The sequence below is a fragment of the Neoarius graeffei genome, chromosome 25 (assembly GCF_027579695.1).
Source record: "Neoarius graeffei isolate fNeoGra1 chromosome 25, fNeoGra1.pri, whole genome shotgun sequence".
NCBI classification, from domain to species: domain Eukaryota; kingdom Metazoa; phylum Chordata; class Actinopteri; order Siluriformes; family Ariidae; genus Neoarius; species Neoarius graeffei.
This window is the reverse complement of record NC_083593.1, coordinates 36,766,247-36,786,640: the sequence shown is the minus strand read 5'-3', so window position 1 is coordinate 36,786,640 and position 20,394 is coordinate 36,766,247. Positions and strand designations below refer to the sequence as shown.

The following is a 20,394-nucleotide window of genomic DNA, read 5'->3' as shown; positions in this document are numbered from 1 at the left end:
TTTTTGACATTCCACTGGCCTCTCTTCTCTTTTTCCTTCCCTCTGGTTGTGTGTGATAGTAGCCTCAGAAGCTCTGCCCAAGGTGCATGGAGGTTCTAATAAATTTGTACCATTTTTTGGCCAAAACTTTCTGGATCTTGAAGGTTGCCCACACCATGTGCACCACGGGCGATTGCTCTAAGACAACGAGGGAGGCTCAGCCTCCTCTAAAAATGACGAACATCGTGTAGGATGAATTGCGCTAGGCTTATGTTATAGCCGACCTTATAACATTGCTATTTCAGATCCAGAATCATAGAAATATATGTGCTCAACCCACTACAGTGCGAAATCATTCCCTTATAACTTTAATGTGTGCGTGAGTTTTTCCCCCTTGTGACAGCGCGATGCAGCCCAGCCTCAGTGCACTTCAATGGCATTTGGGAGCTCTGCGCTTTTCAATCTCAAAATGCAAGACGATTATTGGACAAATACTGCGAAAACGCCCGCCCCACGGACTCCCAGCCTCAGTGGATTTCAATGGCATTTGGGAGCTATGCGCTTTTCAATCTCAAAATGCAAGACGGTTATTGGACAAATACTGCGAAAATGCCCGCCCACGGACTCCCAGCCTCACAGTGGGAGGGACATGGCAGTTTCCGCGAGGAGACTGGTGATTGGTGAAAGCGGCCGGATATTTTCTTTGATTGACAGCTTGTTTCAACTATAGACAGGCAGCGGTGAATCTCAGTTAAGTCCCATGCGGATTCGCAAGTGGTGTGGTGCATTGTAAGAGATCAGCTTACATTTCGATTTCATTCATTACATACGGTTTCTACCAGCTTTTTTAGTTTGTATATATTTTCATTGTAAATAAAGTGTAAATATAGTGTTGTCAAGTTTGCTATCTTAGTTCCAGAAATGTCGTTTATTTGAGTGACTGAACTTGAACTTGAGGGGGCTAGTCAGCTAGCAAAAAAGCTGCGCACGGATGCCAAGCATTGCTGATTTAACTTTGGCGAAGCCATTTGCCAGTCTTCCTTTCGAGGAAAAAATTAAAATTAAAGAGCAGGGTAGACCAACGCCTCAAACTGACTTGGTGAAAAAGGTAGGGAATAATACTCGTTCCTTTCAGCTCTCCTGGTACGAGAAAGTGAATTGGCTAACAGCAAGTGACCCACATCAACAACAGTAAATAGGCTACTTTAGTAATATGTCATGGATGGACCAAAAATATAGAATCTATTTAAAATGTTTTTGCTGAGTATATTATATTGGAATATATATTTTTCTGGATATAAATTAAACACAGCTACAGTTTGGAAAACATTTTTAAACAAAAACACAGCCGAGAACATTTCACTCTACAGACCTGGATTAAAAGTGAAGGGTTATCAAAATTGTCAATAAAACATTTCAAAGTCAAAATAAGTAAAATATAGGGAAAGTGTCATTGAATGAAATGTGTGGCACCCAGCTCTGAGGTTCCTGACAAAGAGCTGCTTTCAATAATGATCAATTTTTAAACAACATGCCACAATTTATAATATAAAATGTTAAAATATACCCCCCCCAACACCACCATCATGTATATTGGACAGTAGGCTAATGGGCCAAAAGAACCTGTGATTTCACAGTTTGTGACGCTGCCAACAATCAGCCAGATCAGAGGCAAGAGTATGGGCAAAATTATGTTTTTTCTTTTAAAATCTGGAAATATCGTAACCGACCAGCCTCCCCTGTTTGAAAGACTACCAACCGCCACTGATGTGCACACACTACTGTGTGCTGGTTTCCAGGAGAAAAAGACATTTTTGAACACCATGACATAATGAACTTTTCAGAGTAGTCACTGGACTGACAATCGTTCAGAGAATACCATCTTTAAAAGTCATTAAAGAGTCAAATTATCCTCTCTTTTTGAAGGTAGGTAGTTCTTGGCCATGTTTATTGACAAAACATGCCAGAATTTTTTTAAGTGAAGCGACAGGTCTGGCTTGTGAAGCATCTATGTATGAGTTTTATTTACATTGGTAGCTCAGTGGTTAGGAGACCAGACTACTTTTTGGAAGGTTGTGAGTTCACATCCCAGCACTGCCAAGCTGCCACTGCTGGACCCTCGAGCAAGGCCCTTAACTGCTCAGTTGTCTAAATGAGATAAATGCAAGTCGGTCTGGATAAGGGCCACTTACATTTATCTTTGTGATTTGAACTCACAACCTTCCGAGCATAGCAGAGTTTTATGCTATGTTGTTTGTGTCAGTGTTACCATTTGCACGTGGAATGTTTTGCACTGATTTACCAAGGTATAATTCTCTATACTCCATATCTTTTAGTGAATAAAGTGATGCTTTTTCTGACATAGTAGCACATCGCAACAACGCACAAAAATGAATATAATCACAGAGTACTGTAGTAGGTCGTAATTACCCAGGATTGATTGGTTAGGCTAATTGGTGGCTCTAAATTGACCGTAGGTGTGAATGGTTGTTTGTGTCTATGTGTCAACCCTGTGATAACCTGGCGACTTGTCCAGGGTGTACCCCGCCTCTCGCCCATAGTCAGCTGGGATAGGCTCCAGCTTGCCTGTGACCCTGTAGAACAGGATAAGCGGCTACAGATGATGGATGGATGGATGATTGGTATGTTGTTTTGGGGACAGGTGGACCACATAGCAACAACAAAAACAGTTTAACTCTGAGAAAGAGAAATGGTTATTATTTTCACATATTCTACAGTGATCCTGTCCTCAGTGTGATTGGATGCATTGATTGTTCTTAAACTGAGCCGTCTTCAAATGCATATTGTCCAGCAAACCATTATGCTATTTCTCTAAGAGACTTTTGTATTGATTTAAAAGTAGTTGCACGGATGTGCTTTAGACCCTGAGGCCTGGGGCGAAATTCTAAATCTGTCATGCTGCATATTTGTCAAAGAAGTCATCTAAATTGTAGCAGAATTGTTTCATGGTTAATAAAGATTTTCAGAAGCAAATCATTTTCAAAATATGTGGCTTTGCAAGTATAAATAGACAGCTTAAGCTTATTACAACACCCATCCATCATCTATACCGCTTATTCCTTGGGGTCGTAGGGAACATATACTTCAGATTCATGTTGCTGTTTATAGCAGATTAGTTTGCCTGGAATTAAATTTTAGACCAAAAGAAGAGGGGATTTTTGATGAATTCAGATGAATAATGTCAGTTCCAGTTTTGCCAGATCTCAAGTTTAATTTGTGTGTAAAACCAGTCCAGTTAGTTTTGCTCATGGTTACTTTAACAAGACATAACTAGCCTTAATCTCATCTGATTATCTCTAGCCGCTTTATCCTGTTCTACAGGGTTGCAGGCGAGCTGGAGCCTATCCCAGCTGACTACGGGCGAAAGGCGGGGTACACCCTGGACAAGTCACCAGGTCATCACAGGGCTGACACATAGACACAGACAACCATTCACACTCACATTCACGGTCAATTTAGAGTCACCAGTTAACCTAACCTGCATGTCTTTGGACTGTGGGGGAAACCGGAGCACCCGGAGGAAACCCACGCGGACACGGGGAGAACATACAAACTCCACACAGAAAGGCCCTCGCTGGCCACGGGGCTCGAACCTGGACCTTCTTGCTGTGAGGCGACACTGCTCACCACTACACCACTGTGCCGCCCCTAACTAGGCTTAATCCTTTTTTAAAACTTAACATGGTATTTGTACAGTACAGGCGGCACGGTGGTGTAGTGGTTAGCGCTGTTGCCTCACAGCAAGAAGGTTCTGGGTTTGAGCCCCGTGGCTGATGATGGTCTTTCTGTGTGGAGTTTGCATGCTTTCCCTGTGTCCGTGTGGGTTTCCTCCGGGTGCTCCGGTTTCCCCCACAGTCCAAAGGCATGCAGGTTAGGTTAATTGGTGGCTCCAAACTGACCATAGGTGTGAATGTGAGTGTGAATGGTTGTTTGTGTCTCTGTGTGTCAGCCCTGCAGTGACCCGCCTCTCACCCATAGTCAGCTGGGATAGGCTCCAGCTTGCCTGCGACCCTGTAGAACAGGATAAGCGGCTACAAATAATAGATGGATGTTATTTGTGAAATTGCATTAAAGACATTTTATTATACTCCAGTTTTGTTTAAATAATTTGATTTATTAGGACATAGTTTCAGTGTGCATATCACAAAACAGGAATGGGCATGTCCCATTTTTTCATAAACCATCAGACAACAAGCAAAAACTGACACTTATACAGAAAAAAGAAAAGAAACCCTACCCACCCACATTGGTCCATTCCCACACTAAAGCAAAGAGCATGAAGAGTGTTACTGTCTTAAGTTTGTTCTGGTCTAATGTTTTCTATTTGAAATTAAATACTGGAAGTTGTAGACACTTCATCAAAATAAGAGAGGAAAGGCTGCCATGTAATGTAAAACTTCTCAGTTCATCCTCTTTGAGAAAATTTTATCTTTTCCAATTTCAGGAACGACATCACATCAGTTTTCCAAGCGTGTTGTCCTGGGGCATATTATACTACAGTTAAAATAGTATAAACCTAAATAAAAACAAATTTAGACATTGTCATTCATGAAAGTGGTGCAAAAATGAGAAGAAATAAAATAGATTAGATTAGATAAAACTTTATTGATCCCTTTGGGCGGGTTCCCTCAGGGAAATTAAGATTCCAGCAGCATCATTACAGATAAACAGAGAAAAGAAATAGAGAAAACTTCTAGATAAATTAAAGGATTTACATATGCAAATATAAAAGAATAAGATATGGGGAAGAGAGGAAGGGGCGCAGCAGGAAAGATATTGCACTTTATATTGCACATTGTGGTGGCACGGTGGTGTAGTGGTTAGCGCTGTCGCCTCACAGCAAGAAGGTCCGGGTTCGAGCCCCGTGGCTGGCGAGGGCCTTTCTGTGCGGAGTTTGCATGTTCTCCCCGTGTCCGCGCGGGTTTCCTCCGGGTGCTCCGGTTTCCCCCACAGTCCAAAGACATGCAGGTTAGGTTAACTGGTGACTCTAAATTGACTGTAGGTGTGAATGTGAGTGTGAATGGTTGTCTGTGTCTATGTGTCAGCCCTGTGATGACCTGGCGACTTGTCCAGGGTGTACCCTGCCTTTCACCCGTAGTCAGCTGGGATAGGCTCCAGCTTGCCTGTGACCCTGTAGAACAAAGAGATAATGAGATGAGATTGCACATTGTCCGGTATTGCTTATTGTTAGGCTAGGCTACTGGCAGAGGCGATTCTAGAGTCTGTTGTGGCCCCAAGCAAAAATTTCCAGGGGGCCCTTCTGACCAGTGTTCATCACCAATATGTTATAAATAATCTGACACCAACGAAAAATGTATGAAACCAACAAGTTTTTTTTAATTCCAAATGTGAAAATACAATGGCAGAGAACATTAAAAAACAAAATAAATAAGCCCTCGGGCCCCGACTCTCGGGGGCCCCTGGGCCAGGGGGCCCCAAGCAGTTGCCTGCCTTGCCTGTTCACAAGCTGCGCATCTGGCAACTGGTCCTTCCTGTCCTCTGTCCTCCTGTTACCCCCCCAGAGAGGACTTGTCGAGTCTGATGGTGTGAGGGACAAAGGAGTTTTTGAGTCTGTTCGTCCTGCACTTTGGAAGGAGCATTCTGTCACTGAACAGGCTCCTCTGGTTGCTGACGGTGTGCAGAGGGTGACTGGCATCGTCCATGATGTTCAATAGTTTGTCCATAGTCCTCTTCTCTGCCACCGTCACCAGAGAGTCTGCCACAAAGTATTATTCTAGATTATTTTTCTTAATTATTTTAGTGCATAAAGTGACAATGTATTATTCTAGATTATTTTTCTTAATTATTTTAGTACATAAAGTGACAAAGTATTATTCTAGATTATTTTTCGTAATTATTTTAGTACATAAAGTGACAAAGTATTATTCTAAATTATTTTTCTTAATTATTTTAGTGCATAAAGTGACAATGTATTATTCTAGATTATTTTTCTTAATTATTTTAGTACATAAAGTGACAAAGTATTATTCTAGATTATTTTTCTTAATTATTTTAGTACATAAAGTGACAAAGTATGATTCTAGATTATTTTTCATAATTATTTTAGTACATAAAGTGACAAAGTATTATTCTAGATTATTTTTCGTAATTATTTTAGTACATAAAGTGACAAAGTATTATTCTAAATTATTTTTCTTAATTATTTATGTACATAAAGTGACAGTATTATTCTAGATTATTTTTCGTAATTATTTTAGTACATAAAGTGACAAAGTATGATTCTAGATTATTTTTCATAATTATTTTAGTACATAAAGTGACAAAGTATTATTCTAGATTATTTTTCTTAATTATTTTAGTACATAGTGACAAAGTATTGTTCTAGATTATTTTTCTTCATTATTTTAGTACATAAAGTGACAAAGTATTATTCTAGATTATTTTTCTTAATTATTTTAGTGCATAAAGTGACAGTATTATTCTAGATTATTTTTCTTAATTATTTATGTACATAAAGTGACAGTTATTCTAGATTATTTTTCGTAATTATTTTAGTACATAAAGTGACAAAGTATGATTCTAGATTATTTTCATAATTATTTTAGTACATAAAATGACAAAGTATTATTCTAGATTATTTTTCTTAATTATTTTAGTACATAAAGTGACAAAGTATTATTCTAGATTTTCTAAAATGCCTGGTCAAACTGAGAATCAGTAATATTACCCCAGAGGATGTGTGCTGCCTGGCGTGTGGCTTTTCCTGATCTCTGTACCACGTGCTTCAGAATTATTGGCGCAAAGCAAACTGCATTCCAAAAAATTTTGAATTTTGTCTCGAGCGCTCAGTTGAAAACGTTGAGCTGCGTCGGGAATCGTGATTGGTCTGTCTTGATCACATGACCGACGCATATTATTAGCGGCCATGTTAGTCAGGCCCATTCTTTCATTCGTCTGGAGCACAAAGTGAGGTGTTTGTGGCAGCTTTGTGCGGTTTATTTTCATGTGTTTTGGTTAATATTAGGTGGCTTAAATGTTAGCTGGGCGGTTCTGTAGAACTCTTTAAGCCAATATATGCTTTTCTGGACCTTTAGCTTTATATATAAGCGCATTCTTGGTCGGTTTTTTTTTTAAACGTCGTGCTGTTAGCTGAGATTTTTAGCATTTCCAGCTGAGTAGCGGTTCGTATCGTCCAGTCAAAACTTCAGGATATTTTATTTCACCATGGCGACCGCTACTTCTACCCCGGCCGGCCACAGAATAAGCACCCGGGCGAGCAGCGGAGGAGGAGGCACTCCTTTGAGCCCCACGAGGATCACCAGGCTGCAGGAGAAAGAGGAGCTGAGCCACCTCAACGACCGCCTGGCCACTTACATCGACAAAGTCCGGAGTCTGGAGTCTGAGAACAGCGTTCTTCACCTGCAGATTTCTGAGAAGGAAGAGGTGAGGAGCCGGGAGCTGACCGGCCTCAAGTCCCTCTATGAGACCGAGCTGGCGGACGCGCGGCGCTCTCTGGACGACACGGCGAAAGAGCGGGCCAGGCTGCAGATCGAGCTGGGAAAACTCCGAACCGAGCACGAACAACTCGTGCAGAAGTGAGTGAGGTTTCTACTCGTACGCGTCTTTTCTCTTTCTTTAAGCAGCCAGTGCAGGGAGCGCTTCCTCGTGCTTGAGCTTTCAAAATGGCCCGCCATTTGTAGCGTGTGAGGAATGGCCGCTCTGCGGTTACACACAGAGCGGCGTCGGGTTAGTGTGCGCGCAGCTCTACAGGCTCAACTGACAGCGCAGCTCAAGTGGAAAACTTCGAGATCAAGTCCAGAGATTGAGTCGAGTCACTGTAGTGAAGGAGAAATTCGAGCTTAGCACTTGCACAGGTTATCAGTTCACATCCCAAGCATAATGAAGTTTGGACTTTTCCAACTGCCACACCTTTGGTGGCTGTGGGGGAGGGGAAATCACTTCCAGCCTCGAGTGAACTGGGATTGAAAACTAAGCACCAAAAGAGAATTATTCTGGACACGTGGTCTGTGTGTTCTACAATCAGGGAACGCAAGCTAAAAATCACATTTAACACTTATCATCTTCAATATCAAAAGGCTTGACTAAATAAACTTGGTTGTTTATTGTAGCCCTGTGATAGCTCTATTTACCATGCAAAAAAAAAATTGGTGATAACGTTATTTTTGGTGACTGTATGGCAATATATGTCATATATTTAGCAAAATTACTCGTGTCATTTAGAAAAAGTGCTTTTTGACCACAGGTAGCTCCAAAAGGGATGCACTTAAGTTAAATCATTCTTTATACCATAAAACAAATATTTGGTTCCATATCATTGGAAACATAGTTAAGTTTTAATGTTGAATGCCAGTAAGTTTTCAGACTATTTCGATCAAATTAGTGTGTAATTGTGTCAAAAAAAAAAGCCCCCTCTGAGACAGCTAATTTTTCAATATAAAATAACATATATCTAAAATGTGGTCAAGATAGATTGGGACATAAATATTAGAGACAACTAACACAAAGCTTACAGCCTTATATTTAAAAGCACTATGGAAGTAGTGGATTCTGATTTGTCCAAAAGAAAAAAAATGTCCTCTCTGAGAATCACTTCATTTGTTTCTCCCAGCCCTGCTTAAAGCTACACTTAATCTTGTTATAATACAAACTATTACACATGCCTATCTGTTCTTTAACTTGTCCTCCACTTAAAAACTGGTACAAGAACCAGTTTGAATCAATTTGAATTTTGGACCCCTGTGACACAAACTTTGTACCCTGTTTGTAAAACAACCCTTATTTTAACCCTTGTGTGCTCTTCAGGTCAAATTGGTTTTTTATTTATATACAAGTGGAGCCCTATCTCTAAGGGAGCGCCCAGCCACCCTGCGAAGGAAACTCATTTCAGCCGCTTGTATCCGCAAGATACTTAGACTTAGAGATAGACTTAGAGATAGGGTGAGAAGCACAGTCACTCGGGAGGAGCTCGGAGTAGAGCCGCTGCTCCTCCACATCGAGAGGAACCAGCTGAGGTGGCTCGGGCATCTTTTTCGGATGCCTCCTGGACGCCTCCCTGGGGAGGTGTTCCAGGCATGTCCCCCCGGGAGGAGGCCCCGGGGAAGACCCAGGACACGCTGGAGGGACTATGTCTCTCGGCTGGCCTGGGAACGCCTCGGTGTTCTTGCCGAGGTGTCTGGGGAAAGGGAAGTTTGGGCTTCCGTGCTTAGACTGCTGCCTCCGCGACCCGGTCCCGGATAAGCGGAAGAAGACGAGACGAGAAGTGGAGCCATATACATCTCTATGCTTCTCATTTTCTCTGCTGAACACTGAAAAGGAGAAATTTACCCCGCTTTTTTGTGCATCAACCATCCGTCTGTCTTTATTATCCAGCTTAAAGTGCATAGGTAAATTCAGCAGCAAGATCAATGCAGTTCTCCTATTTTATATTAAACTTTGGTCAAATATCGGTCACATCCTTGAAAAATCAAGTCAAAAGTATTCTTCACTTGGTCTTTTTTTTTTCTTAATTATGACTTCTTCTCAAAGTGGACTTAGTACCAACAAAACCGGCAAAATTCAAATATGTGCACAGATACAGCTCAGCCTCTCCATCACACATAAAATTTACGCTTCACTCCAGCTTCTAATAAGACCTGATTTTGGGCTCCCTGTGCACCGTGAAGCCAAAATAAAACCCCTTTTTAGTTTGAGCTTACTTAAAGTGCATATCATGGGTAAATTCAGGAGCAAGATCAATGTAATTCTCCTGTTTTATATTAAACTTTGGTCAAATATCTCTCACATTTTGTGCAATTTTTTTTACCTTGCGCAATACCAGAAAAATTCAGTTGAAATCCAGGCATTTGAGGCAAATTGGTCCGCCTCTGAAAAAACTTGGCATTTGGATTTCCCAGGAAACATTGATTTTCGTGACGTCGTGTGTGGGACGCCTCCCTCTGAATCCTATGTCAGCACTGGTTTGTTTGAGAAAACGACCTGGTGGTTTTCTGCAAATTTCAACGTTCTCATGTAATTATTAAAATGGTTAACAGATGTAACGTAGGAGGGTGTAGCAACACCAGTCTTGACAGGATTAACACTCATAGTTTTCCAAAAGACCGGACAATGAGAGAGAAATGGGAGCGCTTGGCCTACACAGGCTGTGCACTGAAACCGTGCAAGCTCGTGCGGCCTGCTGGCGCTTCTGCAGGTAACGTCACGAATCTGGCTCCAGACTCTCTTGGGATTTTTTTTTTTTTTTTTTTTTCCCCAGACAAGTTTTATTTTATTTATTTTCTGTTGTAGGCAGATGGCCTTGTGCAAAATTACCATTCTGGGTGAGTGTGTAAAGGGACATTCTTTCATATAAAAAACAAAATTGGTCCAGAATATGCACCTTTAGGTCATTTTAACCTGGGGGGTGCAAAACGTTAATTGACTCATCTGTCAACAAAAAGAAAACAAATGGGTGAATAGGCCATTTGCAGGAATTGGTCACGTGTCAGTTTTCCCCATAGCAACAAGCCTGTGGTGGGCAAGCTAATGCCGCTTTTCCACTACAAACGCGGCTGAGTCGGGCTGAGCTGTGCCGGGCTGAGTCGAGCTGAGCGGGGCTGTTGGAGTTGCATTTCGACTACAACCGCGCTGAACCGTGCTGGCTGGAAGTGGGTGGATACATTGGGTGGAGTTAGCGAAAGTGGGTGGACGTTACGTGATGTCGTTAAGCAGCGCAAACAGTGACATCAGTGAGCTTTTAAGCGGTAGTCTCACGACCCGAATAGTAAACAATAAACATGGAGGACATGGAGTCGTTAGTGTTGCTGGTCTTGGTGCTGTGGCTTGTTGTCACCGACAACGCCAACAGATACTGGCAAGAGCGTATAGATGAGGCGAGGCGCATAAGGCTTCATAATTCTCGTAATTCTCCTTCTTCCGGGTTTATGGTGTTTACAGATCCCAGCGTGCTCGCGGGGTGTGTGTGGGCATGTGAGGACACTCCTCCTCACCAATCAGTGCACAGGGGAGTGTCTGCTCACGCCCCCAGCCTCACTCGGCACGGTTTGGCTCGCTTCAGCCCCACTCCAAAACGGTGCGAGTTTTAGGGGCTAAGCAGGGCTGAAGCGAGCTGAGTCGTGCTGTTTTTTGGTAGTCGAAACGCGAGCCGTGTCGGGCTGAAGTGAGCTGAAAAAGGGTAGTGGAAAAGGGCCATAACTTGACATTCCTTGACAACCATAAGAGTTTGACTGGCAATGCGAAGCAATCCATTTCTATAATGGCTGTTTTTATCTTTTTATACTTTTAAAACCTGAATTTTCGTGTGTACTTGGAAAAAGTTTGTGGTTTTAACTTCTGTCGTAAGTTAAAGTGAATCATGATGCAAATAAATCTGCTGCTTATCGGCTAAAAACACATCTGCAGAGATATCTGTATCTATTTTCAAGAATCTTCACACATTAAGCGAATGATAAAGGTAGAAACGGAGAAGTTATAAATGTACCCGAGAAATTTGCCATTTCGCACGTGAATTTCTTTTGGCGGCGACCAACTTGAGTCCAAAAATCTCTTACGGCCAATGATTTGCTTTAACTTGCGACAGAAGTTAAAACCACAAACTTTTTCCAAGTACACAGGAAAATTCGGGTCAAAAAAGACAGTAGAAAAGGTAAAACCAGCTATTATAGAAATGGATTGCTTCTCATCGCCAGTCAAACTCTTATGGTTGTCAAGGAATGTCAAGTTAGCTTGCCCACCACGGGCTTGTTGCTATGGGGAAAATTGACATGACCAATTCCTGCAAATGGCCGATTCATTTGGTTGCACTTCCTCCATGTCTTGTTTACCCTGACCATGCACACCTGCTGGTATGAGCATCCCAAAGCATGAGAACTGGTTTTGTGTGGTTTGCCTGTTTGCCTGAAAACGGCTGTATTCAAGGTTGGTGGTTTTAAAGATCATTGACTGACTTTGGTCAGCTAAGAGACTCACTGCACTTGCCTGCACAAATGTTACTTTATTTTTTGGCTGTTATTCTGTAAGACGGTATTCCTCCGATGCTATTTACATGGCTGCTGAAACTGAATATTCCTATTTACGTGAAGCCATGTATACTCTAATATAAAATGCACCATAACAAACTACAGCCATGCCCTTTCTAGCATTATTGCCCTACAGAGGGTAAACGGGTAAAAGGCTGCGTGTTAGAAACTGCGATTAAACCCAGAATTCAGATGCATATTCCAAATCTGCTCTATGTACGTGTCTGTTAAATTCTCCTAAAACCTGAATATCGACATGAGTGTTAAATTCAGAATATGCCGTTTACATGACCCGTATCAAATTCCCCATGTCATATTTGGAATATTAGTGTGCATGTAAACGCACTGAATTTGTCTTGCATAAAGATTTTGTTTCTGTGAAGATTCTCCGTCATCCAGGTCATAGTAAACTGTGGGTGGTAAGAGAGCAACTGGACTTGCTTGAAGACGTTTCACTGCTCATCCGAAAGGCTTCTTCAGTTCTGTCTGACTAATGGGAGTATCAGGTATTTATCCTCTCATGGATGATACCATATTTATCATCCATGAGAGGATAAATACTCCCCATTAGTCAGACAGAACTGAAGAAGCCTTTCGGATGAGCGGTGAAACGTCTTCAAGCAAGTCCAGTTGCTCTCTTTTACCACCCACGGTTTAAAGATTATGTTCCAGTTTTAATTGGTGCTGTTTTGATGCTTCAATCTATTGTACTCAATGTGGACAAAGCTGCCTGGAACACTTCCCTTTGTATGATTGTGTTTGGGGTTTGTCTTTTTCCTTTTCCTTTAACAGCTTCATGCCTGGGTGAAGTGGTCAGTAATGGGCTGGTGTTGGAAGGCATGGCATATGGTAGTCCTCAGAGTAGTGAAAATGTTTCCTTTGGTAGTCCTCAGAGTAGTGAAAATGTTTCCTTTAATGTTGTGTAAGTTGGTCCTATCCCATGACTGCTTGTTTCTGAATATCCGCTTCCTTTTGTTCACTGATCTTGTCCTTGTCTTTGCACGCCTGCTGCTGTTTGGTTATACACACCCTTTTTCTTAACCTTTTTTAAAGAAACACATTTTTACCTTGTTCAAAAACATCTTGAGAGAGCAGTCAATATCTTTGCTTATTGATTGCTGTGGATTCATCCTGTATGTGAAATTTTATTTCTACTCATGAGTTTTTATATTTAGGTCAAGTCTATCTATGGAAGTGGCTAGTAAAATTACCATTAGAAGGCAAGACGGATAAATAAATGAATAAAAAAAAGCACAATACTCATAATGGCCACTCTTTCTGCCTTAATCTGGTGAACTGTTGCAAACCTTGATAAAACTGAAACGTTTCATTTACATTTGGTCATGTGGAAGTCATAAGAATTGTCCTGATCTTGTAGTCTGGTTAACACCAGACCATATAAGTGAAATATGGTCTGGAATCCGCCTATTGAATTTCTCGTGGGGAGGTGTGGTTTACGATTGTCAAGGGCCGTTTATTGGATGTTGCGAGTGTCTATCATTTGGCGTATACGTAGCCCATGGCCAATCATGGCAGTTGTACCCGGTGACGTAGTTAGAGCGATGAAGAGGCGAAGAAAGACTGTAACGCCAAACGCTGTTCTTTTTTTAAAACAAACTTTCGCTCTAAACTATTCAGAGCAGTGTCTAAAGTTTGGTTCGTATCGCTCGCCGCCATGTTAAATGTGATCCGTAAACAGTCCCAAATAAACTACAAGCTTCCGTTTGTTGAGTAGTACGCGTCACCGTCTTTCCACCCCTCCCCACTCTCTGATTGGCTCCCTAACTCAGGCGAGCCTTTAGACCATAGTTTCCATGCTGTCTTTTCAGATCGGAACGATTGTGCAAAGCAGCATGGGATTTCCCAGGCTACTGATCTTGTACAATACTTGTCACTAATATAATATATAGGACTCACCCCTTTAATATTACCTAAATGGAAGTACCAGTATAGCCTAGGTCACAACCGGACATACGATTTTTTGGCCGTGCGATTTTTGCCGTTTCCCAAATTGCTGCTTTTTTTTTTTTTTTTCTTCTTCATGGAGAAAGACGCACATTGGGTGTAAGTTTGTCTTGCAAACTGAAAAAAACGTAAGCGCCCGTAGAGTTTGTTTGACATGACAAAGAACCTCTGCGGCCAGTCTACGGCTCGAAAATCAGCACATCACACGCGCGCCCTCCATGCGTTTTTTGCACATAGACCGGCCGTAGGAGCACGTACCGTACAGCCGGTTGTGACCGAGGCTTATGGGATACCTCACTGAACTTGGAAAATGTATGCCATGGCTGTTTGCTAGAACTAGGAACAGGTATTACAAAAACGAGGGGAAAAAAATCCTTCCAGCGGACCTGTTGTTGCCTCTTAAGTGCATAAAATTTTATAATTGGCAAAATTGAGTCCTGAGGCACAAGAGTGCTGCATCAACACTTAGGATTGCAAAGTACCTAAGGACACAAGTGTGCACACATCCCTTTGCATACTCAAATGACGGCGTGCATCCTTGGATCCATTTTTACATATTAAACCACATCTCATCTTGGTGTACACTGCGAGACGTAACAATGACTGTCAGCTTTAAAGTAAATGTAATGCCTCTAAACTTTTTTTTTTCCCCTCTCTCTCCTACTCCTTTGTACAAAGCAACAATCATTGTTGATGTGACTGTGTTTTCGAGCCACAGCTGATCCAAAAGGCCATAAATTAATGGAAAATCAATAAGATCAGCTGATTTTCACGGAATCTGTTGAGACCGAACCAGAAGGTCCTGAAGGGGTGCGTGACATCACGCATATAACAATTCGGGTATCAATTTCGTTCCCATGCGCAGCCTCGATATGGAATCACGTTTTGGAGAGAATTCTGATCATGATTTGGGATTCTTATATGTTGGATGAAGGGGCAGATGATTATCAAGGATATTCCGGAGTAAATGGTTATGTTCGAGCCCCCAAGACGAGAAACTACCAGCTCACGACAGTCTTCCTCTGTCGCGTGCGTGAGATGGATAGATGGAGAGAGATGTGCAGAAAGCTGTGGTTACCCTTCATGTTTTCCTGAACAAAAGTAAAAACAAATCGAATATTGCAATCTGAGAGCATTCAATACGTTTCAGTTAATAACGATTGTACGTGCATATTCTTCTTCCTGTTAAAGTGCATTAGATAGAAGACCGGATGTTGTGAGCATGTAAATGATGCACCAGACGCAGGATTACGAGCAACATGTGTGAGATAAAATGGGGGAATCGATGAACTGCTCAAATGTCATTTGTTAAATTACTTAAAGCTCATAGGCAACGGTTTTAATTTTATGCACATTTGAAACTTTGTGTTAAGCTCTCTGTAATTTTCTTCTGGTCCCAAGAAGTATTGTTAAGAAGTAATAATTAAAATAAGTTAGCGCGGATCGTGGCGAATTTCTGTTTGGCTATTTTCGTGACCACTCGGTGCGTGACGTCATTTAAGACAGACAAACCGCTCGAGTTGAGTCCACTTCCATGTGTTTTCATTGCCGTTTGGCTTGAGTGCAGACGTGCGTTTGGGAATTTCCAAAAAGAAAAACATGCCTTACTGTTGTGCAGTGAACTGTAACAACGGGACCGGTTCAGGAAGAAGTTTTTACCTTTTTCCGAGAGAGAAGAGGCAGAGAGTGGATTGGCTTTTTCTGGAAGAAAAGAGGTGGAGCGAGAGGGTTGGCTTTTTCCGAAAAAGGAGAAGAGGCGGAGCAAGTGGATTGTGCGTGTGAAGCAAAATCAAGCAGTCAAAGAAGAAGCGGAGCAGCAACGCTCAAGCAAAAAGAAGATTGGAGGTAAACATTTTTACTTTTGCTTGCAACTGACAAGTCAAGAATCCTGAGGGATCCTGTACAATCATTCAGTGCGTTTACATGCACATCCAAATCGAGCAAAGGGTCCCAGCAGGGGTGCCAGAGAAATCCAATCCTACATGCACCCAAGGAAATCGAGCCATTGTGTGAGGTACATTGTGCACCCAAGCCACAGGTGGCGCTACATGCCCCATCGTGTTGGTACACTTCCGGTTGTCGTCATGAAGAAAAGCTATTCAAGAGTGTAAACAAAGTTATCAGTTCCGTGTTCTCCATTGTGCATTTTTCTCCCGTCCATGAATTTTAATATATTCAACTCCTTAAGCTGAATGAGCATGAACTCTGTCTCCTCATTGCTCCAGAAGTGCACGTTTCTGCTCGCCATTTTCTCCTCTTCGTTTGTTCATCCTGACCTCTTCTGCTGCTCGCTACTACTGTTGTCATGCCGACCGAGGCTGTCGTGTTTCCCGCTTGTGGTCTCGTCACTTCCGGAAGGGGCAGTGCTGAAGTAAGTAGCTCGACTACGTAGCTCGATAGGGTATACATGCACCAAGTAGCTTGGCAAAAATCGCATAATCTAGGTCGTGTAGCTCGATTACGAGAAATCAAGTTCGGTTCAATTTCAGCCTTGCTAAGGTGTTTCCATGGCATTTAGAACTTCGATTTCAGTCGAGCAACGGCAGAAATTCAATTTTCTCTATGTGCATGTAAACGCACTGATTGTGGAAATGAGACAAAGGGATATTTCCTTGCTTAGAGTAGGCTATAAATGGTATGGCACAGATGGCAGGCTAATGTGGCCTACCGGCACACTGTCCAGTAATCATTCCCTATATCCACTAGGGAGGGCTGTTTAATTATTCTTCAAAAGGGCTCTTATTTAGTATTATGACGAAAGTAGGAATTTATCATAACGACCAGGATAAATCGTTTGGGCGTGAGTCTTGTCGAGGTCCGGGGTCACCGCGATCAGTGTCGGCGGAGTCGCTGTCCGATTCCGAGGCCGCACGGTCAAACCAGTGAGCCACATTCACCGATTGCTTCGCAACGGCCATAGGCTCATACATGTATGGTTTCACTTCTCGATATTCAATTTGGAGAGTTCCTACTTCAAAATCGCTATCGCTTTCAGACATTTTACACAACCTCTCACGACCAAAGTCCATGCGCGTGTGCTTGGTTCGCAGGTAAACACAGAACTGCTCCCGGTCTGTTTGGCTTAAATGATGTCACGACGACGGTCCCCTGGCGGTGAAAGTGCGCATAAGTGAGATGTAAACAAACCTTCGGAAATTGGGCAAACCGGTATATTTTACAGTTGTACAGTTTTATTCAATTTTAGGGTGCAAATTAGACACTAGGAAAATTGAATTTGCTTTTTGGGTCGTTCTTCTAGACAGTAAAGTTGATATTCTCCATTTCACCTCTGACCATTGCCTATGACTTTTAATCCTTGAGTGGGGCATAAGGCCAATACCAAGCGCCTCCACTTTTGACGGTCTTTAGCAAGATGATGTTCCCCATGATAGATTTAACTCTGGTAGCTCAGAGGTTCTTTTCCAAGTGGTCTTGGGTCTTCCAGGTTTCCGCCTTCTGTAAAATAAATGTTGTGGGTTTTTTTTTTGGCTCCAATAATTCCCATGTGGTTGTTCTGGTGGTGAACACTTGATGAATCAGATTTATTATTAGTAGGTGACACAATCTGCCTGCTTTGTTTGCTCAAACTTTACCCACTGTCGCTTTAGATTAGTGGAAATTCGTGAACTGAATGTCCTGTTGTATATGGATTTGAACAGCCAAACGCAGCATGGTGCTTTCCCATCATTATTTTTGTCAGATTCCAACAAGATCCAATTTCAGTGAGCAAACAAGCACTGAGCCAAATGAACTGAATTGAGCTACATAACGAGGGTTCCACGCATGTCTTCATGCGAGATTAGCCCTGAGGCAAGACTGCCTTTTTCCGGGATCCGTAAACCATGATTTATCGATTTAGTTTTGTGCTTGATGATAAAATAACAACAATTAACCCCCCCCCCCCCCCCCCCCCCCCCGCTTTATTAATTAATTTTGGTTGTTACTAATGAGATTCATTTTAAAGCATTACAATAAGGCATTACATACACTTTCAAGTTTTTTTTTTTTTTTTTTAATATTAAATGAAAGTATGTCCCTTTACACACTCCTCCAGAAGGGTAATTTTGCACAAAGCCATCTGTCTACAGCAGGAAAAAAAAATTAAACACGTCTGGAAAAATCCCAAGGGAGTCTGGAGCCAGATTCGTGACGTTTCCTGCGGAAGCGCCAGCAGGCTGTGCGAGCTTTGCACGGTTTCAGTGCACAGCCTGTGTAGACCAAGCGCCCCCATTTCTCTCTCATTGTCCGGTCTTTTGGAAAACGATGAGTACTAATCCCATCAAGATTGGTGTTGCTACACCCTCCTACGATACATCTGTTAACCATTTTAATAATTACGCGATAACGTTGAAGAAATTTGCAGAAAACCACCAGGTCGTTTTCTCATAAACAAACCAACACTGACGTAGGATTCAGAGGGAGGCGTCCCGCACGCGACGTCACGAAAATCAATGTTTGCCGGGAAATCCAAACGCCAAGTTTTTTCAGAGGCGGACCAATTCTCTTGATTTCAACTGAATTTTTCTGGTATTGCGCAAGGTAAAAAAAATTGCACAAAATGTGACAGATATTTGACCAAAGTTTAATATAAAATAGAATTACATTGATCTTGCTCCTGAATTTACCCGTGATATGCACTTTAAGACGTTGGTAATTTGTTTTTAAAACATGAATCGCATTTTTCTAATTTTCTGCTTTAGTGTCATAAATCTACTTGTAAAGTGAGATCTCAGGCCAAAAATGCTGTTCCAATATAATTAATTTACACACTGGGTCTGAATTGATGTATGGTGCATATGGTTTACAAGCCCTGTATGACACCAATGCCTAGCTGCCAGCTTTATCTGATGTATGTGGTGTCACAGCTAGTCATTTGTCATTTCTGCATTACCTAAGCAGTTGGACTGACGGCCAGTTTTTCACCCAGTGTCATCGAGACACCACGCAGCTTTCTCTACCATTGGGGGGGAAACTCCATTCATTCATCCAAACACTAAGCACTAATCTTATCCCAGAAATGTGATCCTGAATTAGTAGATGCAGGTCTTAGACTTTGTGAAATGGTCTTGTGACTTCCATTTTAAAGGCTTTATTGGACACTCATGCTTTTAAATCAGTTCGTTACCAAGTTGAAGTCTCTAATCAGTTGTCTGCAATTTGTAATTTTGTACACCTTTTAATGGCTTAAAAATGTAGAAAGTGCAGGGCTGGGTGCTGGGAACGAAGATTTCATATACCTTCATATTAAAACCCCTCATTTGGGCACCTTCAATTTCTTAAACTACCTTTTGAAGATAACTGGCAACTAGGTCAAGATTGCATCAGCTGTTAAATCCTGATTTCATGTTTGTTAAAGGTTGGGTATAGAACATGTACTTGAAGCATATACACAGAGCCATGGTCTAGCTTTCGTTTATAAATACCTTGAGATCTCAAGAATGGCACAGGAATAGTTTAAGGTCGTAGGCAATGGTCAGAGGTGAAACGTAGAATATCAACTTTGTCTAGAAGAACGACCCAAAAAGCAAATTCAATTTTCCTAGTGTCTTATTTGCACCCTAAAATTGAATAAAACGGTTAAAATGTACTGTTTTGCCCAATTTCCGAAGGTTTGTTTGCATCTCACTTGTGCGTACTTTCACCGCCAGGGGACCGTCGTCGTGACATTTAAGCCAAACAGACCGGGAGCAGTTCTGTGTTTACCTGCGAACCGTGTACGGACTTTGGTTGTGAAAGGTTGTGTAAAATGTCTGAAAGCAATAGTAATTTTGAAGTAGGACCTCTCCAAATTGAATATCGAGAGGTGAAACCATATATGTATGAACCAATGGCCATTGCGAAGCAATCGGTGAATGTGGCTCACTGGTTTGACCGTGCAGCCTCTGAATTGGACAGCGACTCTGATCGCGGTGACCTCGACAAGACTCACGCCCAAACGATTTATCCTGGTCGTTATGATAAATTCCTACTTTCGTTGTAATACTAAATAAGAGCCCTTTTGAAGAATAATTAAACCGCCCTCCCTAGTGGATATAGGGAACGATTACTGGACAGTGCGCCGGTAGGCCACATTAGCCTGCCATCCGCGGCATTATACTATTTATAGCTTACTCTAAGCGAGGAAATATCCCTTTGTCTCATTTCCACAATGATTGTACAGGATCCCTCAGGATTTTCTTGACTTGTCAGTTGCAAGCAAAAGTAAAAATGTTTACCTCCAATCTTCTCCTTTTTGCTTGAGCGTTGCTGCTCCGTTTCTTCTTTGACTGCTTGATTTTGCTTCATGTGCACAATCCACACACTCTGCCTCTTCTCCTCTCTCGGAAAAAGGTAAAAACTTCTTCCTGAACCGGTCCCGTTGTTGCAGTTCACTGCACAACAATAAGGCATGTTTTTTTTCTTTGGAAATTCCTGAATGCACGTCTGCACTCAA

The 20,394-nt window shown here is 41.9% G+C and overlaps 1 protein-coding gene across 1 annotated transcript in view; it reads left to right on the top strand.

The window, feature by feature from the left end:
- The first annotated feature begins 6,896 nt into the window (after nt 1-6,896).
- The window catches only part of lmnb1 (lamin B1), a 48,113-nt gene continuing 34,615 nt past the window's right edge, over nt 6,897-20,394 (top strand). The window contains exon 1 of the mRNA XM_060909196.1: nt 6,897-7,556. Within this exon, the coding sequence (XP_060765179.1) occupies nt 7,186-7,556 (371 nt within the window). The 5' untranslated portion in view covers nt 6,897-7,185. The remainder of the gene's footprint in view (nt 7,557-20,394) is intronic.